We start from the raw sequence: 7,809 nt of genomic DNA, 5'->3' as shown, positions 1-7,809 counted from the left end.
AGTTCCTGTGTTTTCCCCTTCTCTAAAGGGAGAACTGTTGTCAGAATTATACAACTGCAGCGCCTTGAGTCCCACATAAGACAAGAACAATATGTTTCAAATTCCTTAGAAGAAAAATAATAATAATATCAAAAATGTGATTCAGTCCTGTAATACTTTTAGTAAATCGTGTGTCTGTCCCTTTAATAATCAAACGGTCGGTTCGTAGATCTCGTTGCAGTCTGTTCAGTTTTTATGATCTCGCGATAGCTTTACTTCAGTGGCGGCTGTGTGGCCCCCTGTCTCAGTCCGGACGGAGTTGTTTCTGACGTTTGAATGAAAAACAGTGCAAATTACCTCCACTTTGGACCCAAGAAATAATGGCTTCAGCCTTGGAGCAGTTTGTGAACAATGTGCGGCAGCTCTCCGCTCAAGGTAGGCTTGCTAAACTCATTCGAGTGGGAAGTGTTAGCTAGCTAGCCAGCATATGCTATCCAATGCCTTGCCGATAGCTAGGCTGCCAAACTGGTCCGAGCCCTCTTTTTGCTTTATCATGTAAACACACCGCAAAAATGACTTTCTCTGGCTGCGAGAGTTCTGTAAAGTACCACCAAAAGATGCGTTAGCACACAGGGGTGCCTAGGATAACCGCGAACTTGGTGGTTCATCAAGCAAAATGTCAAAATCCTACTTTTTGTTTTTGATCTAGAAAATAATTTATCAGGACTGTCTACCGGTAGTCCCGCCCTAGCCTCTACGTGATTGGCTGGCAATCGGAATTAGCGAATACTATTGGTTTAAAGTCATCCGTCAATCCCACTTTAATTACCTCTTGCAAGGCCTTGACAGGACACTTGACCGGCCTATTTATATTGAAATACTAAGCCACAGCACGATGATTGTAGATCATTTTATACGTCAATTTGTTTTCTGCATTTGTCAAGAATAACCCCTTGTCAGTCGTAGACTAGAAAATTGCGATTTTTATCATTAACTCGACCCCTAAAACAATGAAGAAAATGCCTTCGCATACTTGCGGGTAAAAAGTCTTGCTGTCTACTCCTTTGTGGATTGTATTACGTTAACCTCGTCATTCACAACGACTGATCGGAGGAATGTTACAGTACCTTTTCTAGTGTCCAGTGGTGCCGTTACATCTTTGTGAATAAATCCCTCATGTGATGCCACATGTGACAAAACATTTAATGACATTCATTTTCATTACAACAACCTAATTTAATTAGAGATACATTAGGCCTGCCTAAAAAAATAGTCATATTTAAAAGGGATCTGCATCTGGCATTGCGAAATAAACTGCCTTAGATATGAGATATGTGTCTTTCTAAAGATCGACAGGCCATGCAAGAGGGTCCAAAGTGATTTAATCTCTCTCTGTTCTCCTGACCCTTCACCCCCCCCCCAGGCCAGATGACTCAGCTGTGTGAGTTGATCAACAAGAGTGGGGAGCTGCTGGCCAAAAATCTGTCCCACCTGGACACAGTGCTGGGGGCCCTGGACATCCAGGAGCACTCCCTAGGTGTGCTGGCTGTGCTGTGAGTAGCCGGCTCCATCCTCATTCTCACTGTTGTTATCACCATTTAAGAACTCCTCCTTTGTGTATATTGAAGTCTGCTGCTTTTTATCGCTTGCCTTTTGAATTCAGTACTGTCCAGTCATGTGTTTCTCTACTCTCCTGCTTGTTTCTGCTCCATTTATTTCTGAATTGGGTCAAGAGATTCTGTTGTTGTTGTTATTGTGTCTGTTGAATGTCATGTTGTATTTTTGTGAGGATAGAGGTGGTTGAGCCTTGGAGACAGAAAGACACAGATACTTGGGAACACAACTGTGTTGCCAGTTTTTAGGTTAAGAGTGGGTTAAAACAAAACGCATACATGATCCAGTATTTGCATCTTGAATAAAGGGTGCCGTCTTACTTTTCGTAGTTTTGTTATGTTTTGTATTACTATAGCCTGTCTGTTGCAGGTATCGTTGCACATTTGATGTAGACACGATGCAGCTAAAAGCTACCTTGCATGTACAATGTCCAATAATGTAGCCCCGCACTGACATTGTAACAAAAGAAAGTGAGTATTTTGTGGATCAAGAAATGCCAATGCTGCATTGGATATTAGTTTTTCCTCATTCTTGAACAGTTTGCCCCTCTGCATCACAAACATCAAAGCTGTATTAAAGTCTCCTTGGTTCTCTGAAAAGTTTGTGCTCACCTCCTTCTCTGTCCTTGCAGATTTGTGAAGTTCTCAATGCCAAACATCCCTGACTTTGAGACACTCTTCTCCCAAGTCCAGCTCTTCATCAGTACTTGCAATGGGGAGCACATTAGATATGCAACAGACACTTGTAAGTCCGGACTAACCAAACGTCTCACTCCTAGACGCTTAGGAAGCATGCTTGTGTCCCGCTGGTGGTGGTTATGTTTTACCAGTTATTAGCTGAAACAAAAACAGACTTCTACACTGATCAGTTGAGGGGATGTACTCTTGAGGAAATGTGCTCTGTTACGCCCGCTCCTTCTCATGCACATACTTTACTAAGCTGTAAATCAGACACTGGCTTTTTCAAGCGTCTGCTGGCACACACTAAAATGTTTTTTTAGTATCAGTCAAAATGAAGAACATGCTGCATTGTTACATTGGAGTGACATCTGTAAATCAGATTGTAATGGTCGGGTATATTGCCGTCTTAATGTTAGTTGAAGTTATTGGCATACATGAACTTTTGAGGAAAGATGTCAACATTGCGCGAGTCCAGGAATATGTTTGTGATGCAAAACGTTCAGTGAAGTGTAGATGCATCTTGGACTTATCCAACCACCTGAAGAGTGAATCAATAACTTCCTTCCTTGTGTTTCCTCTCACAGTTGCTGGTCTCTGCCACCAGTTGACAAACGCCCTTGTAGAGCGGAAACAGGTAAGACTGTTGATTCTGACTTCGGTGGGAGTGAAATTGCCCAACTAGCTATCGTTACAGAGATTTCATTTTATATTTTCTACACCGCAAATGAATCCGCAGTAATTGTTGATGTTTGACAGTCAAGTGGAATTTTTTTTTTATTTTGTAATACTAATTTAGTGTATTAAATGTAAAAACCCGATACTGGATGAAATATGACACAGAAGAAAAGGATTTAATTCTATAGAGATTATTATATCATGCTGTTATGGTTGCGCACTTTGTTTTCATTCTTGACTCTTGAACAGTTTAGATATAATTTGAGAATACCGAATACAAATAAGAGTTTATTTATTCATGAGCTGTGTATTTGATTCCACCAAAGACCACATGCACAGTGGAACATGGTGTGAATAGCGTGTATTCATTGACGGAGCGCTACTACTAGCTCCAAAAGCTAAAGGACCATGGACTCTTTAAACAGTTGATCTCTATAATGCTCACACGTAAGCGCTGTTTCACTTTCAGTATGTACACACACACACACACACACACACACACACGCCTTCAGATTGCCCTTACGCTGCATCAGCCCCTCAGCACATTATCAGTAGAATGATATCACTCTGGTCTATGTTGTGTAACAGAGACAACCGCCTGAATACGAGTGTTAGTCGGTCTTTGGTGTATTCTGTAATGTTTTTGAGCTTTCCGTGACGTTCTTGTTACTGTGACTCGTCCTCGCCAACATGTCCATACATTGTGTGTAACGTTTCTTGACAACGTGGCCCGTGAGCGAGTGGAACTATTTTTAACGTCGTATGCACTTTGTTGCAAAAGCAATTTGATGACTGTCCGACAAGAATCCCAAATGAGTCCCCACACTGCTTGTACGCCGCCGAGTCTCCGCATCCAGGACTAGCATGTTTTCCTCTTTCCGTCTTGATCTAAATATTTAAATGCATTTTAAAGTGTGGTTGCAGGCATAGACCGGTCTCAGGAAAGCTCCGGATGAATAACTAACCGAATATGTTTTTCCTTCTCCGGCAGCCATTGAGGGGTGTTGTCGTCCTAAAACAGGCAATAGACAAAATGCAGATGAACACAAACCAACTTACCTCAGTTCATGCAGACCTGTGTCAGGTGAGTCGCGTGGCTGTAAGCCTAAATGGCCTCGTGATTTAACAGCTGCTAAACTCGGTCCACTCGGCTGCATTATTTGCGATCGGCGGCCAAGTCACGCCGGTCCTCGTAAACGTTTTCCATCTCATACTTGTTGAATAATTCAAAACACGGGCGCTGAGTCCCAGCACGGTTCCTCTCCCGTGTGACTCAGCGTCCCCCTCTACGTTGTCCTCACTACGTACATGTCTCCTTGCAGCTGTGCTTGTTAGCAAAGTGCTTCAAGCCCGCCCTACCCTTCTTGGAATTGGACATGATGGACATCTGTAAGGAGAACGGAGCTTACGACGCAAAGCCCTTTTTATGTTACTACTACTACGGTGGCATGATCTACACGGGCCTCAAAAACTTCGAAAGAGCACTGTATTTTTATGAACAGGTAACTCTCTCGCACTTCTGAAATACTCGGAATACACACTCGAGTAGATGTGCTGACATGTATTTCAATGATCACGTGTGTCTCATGTTCTCTTGTAAGGCAATAACCACTCCAGCCATGGCAGTGAGCCACATCATGTTGGAAGCCTATAAGAAGTACATCCTGGTGTCCCTCATTCTCCACGGCAAAGTGCAGCCACTGCCCAAATACACCTCCCAAATAGTAGGGAGGTTCATCAAGGTAAGGACAAGATGGAGTGAGTAGTGTTGGGGCTTTGCTGTTCTGGCACAGCGCCTACATTAACACATGCAGATGTTTAAGTAACCTAATTCTAATCTCATCATAATGCAGTCTAGTACAACAGTCCTGTTGTTTCTGATGTTCAGTGTAGTCATTGAGGATGCAGTTCGTGGTGCTGTTGTGTTGCATTGTACTGACGGGCGTCTCGATTATTTTGTCCACCCTATTTATATCAATGAGGGTAAGCTTGAGGGGTGTAAACCACAAGGTTGTGCTGTAATGCACAGCCCTCTGCTGGTTATCTAGGTTTCATGTAACGAGTCTAGAAAGCAGCAGTCGCCTATCTTCATTATCATTGAGCAGCTTGATTATGTTGTAATCAGTCATTATTGTTATTACTACAGAGTCCAGAGTGCTTAGTTAAGCAGCTGTACACACTTCTCAACGAGGGGACTTAAGAGGCTTAATCATTGAGCTGATTGCTACGTGAACACGGGGTCTGCTCATGCAGTTGATCACTTGTTGTGCTATGAAGTAATTGGTTTTCTCTCTTTTGTTTCTCTCTCGTCGCCGCCCCTCAGCCCCTGAGCAACGCGTACCACGAGCTGGCTCAGATTTACACCACCAACAACCCGGCGGAGTTGCGCGGCGTGGTCAACAAACACAGCGAGACCTTCACGAGAGACAACAACACGGGCCTGGTCAAGCAGTGCCTCTCCTCGCTCTACAAGAAGAACATCCAGAGGCTAACGAAGGTGGGCGTGCGTGTTCTTCGACATTCCTCCTGTACTCGCTTCTTCACGGGGTTTGAACTGTAGCGTATAACAGCTGTAGATTTGGGTTAAAGATTAGATTTCATTTCAGTTTAGTCTGAGGCATATGGAATGTAGACTGAGGAAATGCCTTGAATTAAGCAGAAGACCATTGTGTATTTAAGTCACGCAGGGCTTTTAAGTTGGTTTCCTCAAATTCTGAAGCACGTAGCCGTTTGGTTCACTCTTATCTGGGCCGAGAGCAGCACCTTTTTAAACTCTGATCCGAACCATCTGGAAATGTCTCCATCCTCCTCCGCTGCAGCTGCGCTGCACGTCATTTAGAAGTGACAATAATCCAAATGACAGGAAACGTCCCAAAGACATGGGCGAGTGAAGGCGGACGGAGACATCTGACGACCAGCTGTTAAATCGCATTTGGAAAGCTGAGCGAGACGGATGTGAAGCGAGAGCTGGCTGTTTTATCTGCTTTTTTTTTCTGAAAAGTATTTTGTAACCTTGCTAAGAAAGGTGCTGTATCATTCAAGTTTATTTTAAAATCTCTTTCTGTCTTCTTTGCCTCCTGCAGACCTTTCTGACGCTGTCTTTGCAAGACATGGCGAGTCGAGTGCAGCTGTCAGGCCCACTGGAAGCAGAGAAATACGTCTTACACATGGTGAGTTGGTCCAGAAAATCCAAATAAATGTTTCTATCTCTGCACATTGAGCATGCTAATACATGGTGGTATATTATGATATGAAATATGTATTATTTTCAACAGGACATCTTGTACACAATATGTTAGTTAGTGTTTGATCTGCTTTAAAGAACATATTTCTTTATCTTTAATTTAATTCCTGGTAGAATCCAAAGTTTTTAGTATCCGACTTTCTACCAAACAGCAGTTTGCTGTTGATCCGCACCGTTTAGTTTCATCACGCTCCTCCTTGTGCTCCTGTGCAGATTGAAGATGGTGAGATCTACGCTAGCATTAACCAAAAGGATGGCATGGTCTGCTTCCACGACAACCCCGAAAAATACAACAACCCAGCAATGCTCCACAAAATTGACCAAGAGGTGAGCGTGTCTCTGTTTACAGTGTTGTCTTGCTTTGCATGAAGTCTCATCATAATGACGTGTATGAAGCCTGAGAATATGTTTTATACAGTGAAGCTATGTCTTCTTTTCTCCTTTCAGATGTTGAAATGTATAGAGCTGGATGAGAAACTAAAGTCTATGGATCAAGAAATCACAGTAAACCCACAATTTGTGCAGAAGGTGAGGCAATCAAATCTATAATGTACAAATGCATGCATGCGTAAAATATAGAACACCCTCAATGGTGGAACGTGGACTAATGTGACAGTTATGGGATTCTCAGCTATCCGGAGACGAGATTACAAAACTATCAGTCATTGTTTATGGAAATGTGTCAGGAGCCGGTTTTTCGAGTTGTCGTCTGGTCACGTCGCGTTCTCAACATGCGGCGCTTTGTGTGTTTCAGAGTATGGGATCGCAGGAGGACGATGTTGGTAGCAAAACGTCAAGTTATTCCTGAGGGGCCTTGGACAAGGGAGAGAACGCTGCAGCCACCCAACACGTTCTTCCCAGGATGAGTTGGATTTTTTTAAAAGAGGAAAACAAACAAACATTCTATTGCATAAGGACTTTGGTCAAGGAAAATCTAATTGTGTGGAATGATGATAAATTTGGTTATTCTTTCTTCACAGTGTCTTGAGGATAACAAATGGTCCTTACAGAAAAAGGAAGGAAAAAAAAAAAGATTACAATTTTTGTCAGTGTTTTATTTATCAATGTTCAGGTTGGAGCGCCACTGCTACATTAACAGAAACCACAAAAATAAAAACTGGACTTATTTGTTCCAAACGTACGTGTGAATAATCTCACTGTTTGTATTGGTTCTGCTGCATGATGGCCGTAACTAGAGGGCATTAAATGAGGCAAAACACCTATGGCAGACGAGGAATAAATCTGACTGATTCTACAATTGTAAAGACTGATGTGATCGTGTTCCCCTCTCACACCTTTTGGTTAGAATGTAGATATCATCAATAGCATATCTGTACACATGGACATGCCCTTGACCAAACTCGGCACTATGGAGGAGTGGTTCACAATCTGGTGCACTGTTTTTTTTTGTTTTGTTTTTTTCCTTTCCTTTTTTGTTTTTTTAGGCTAGATCCACTAGAGGTCGCTAGAGCACTGTATAGAAAACCGTTTTGACAGCTTGTTAATGCAAGAGGTGAAGTCAACAGATGAAACCAAACTGTCATGTCATTTGGGAGCCTGAGCTTTGCGATTGTGGATCTGTTAATAATAAATTGTTTAAGAATATAGTTCTGCGTT

At 42.6% G+C, this 7,809-nt stretch overlaps 1 protein-coding gene across 1 annotated transcript; it reads left to right on the top strand.

The window, feature by feature from the left end:
• Positions 1-254: 254 nt before the first annotated feature.
• cops3 (COP9 signalosome subunit 3) lies at positions 255-7,799 on the top strand. The gene is made up of 12 exons (XM_068704568.1): positions 255-414; positions 1,403-1,532; positions 2,225-2,337; positions 2,858-2,907; positions 3,940-4,032; positions 4,271-4,450; positions 4,550-4,690; positions 5,272-5,445; positions 6,032-6,118; positions 6,406-6,519; positions 6,640-6,720; positions 6,947-7,799. Exons 1-12 carry the CDS (start codon positions 360-362, stop codon positions 6,998-7,000), a joined length of 1,272 nt encoding a protein of 423 aa, XP_068560669.1. The 5' UTR covers positions 255-359; the 3' UTR covers positions 7,001-7,799.
• Positions 7,800-7,809: the final 10 nt, after the last annotated feature.

Source organism: Cebidichthys violaceus, unplaced genomic scaffold (genome assembly GCF_023349555.1).
Source record: "Cebidichthys violaceus isolate CVI_PGR_0920_01 unplaced genomic scaffold, fCebVio1.0.p SCAF_95, whole genome shotgun sequence".
NCBI lineage: Eukaryota > Metazoa > Chordata > Actinopteri > Perciformes > Stichaeidae > Cebidichthys > Cebidichthys violaceus.
This window is presented reverse-complemented; position numbering and strand designations above follow the sequence as displayed.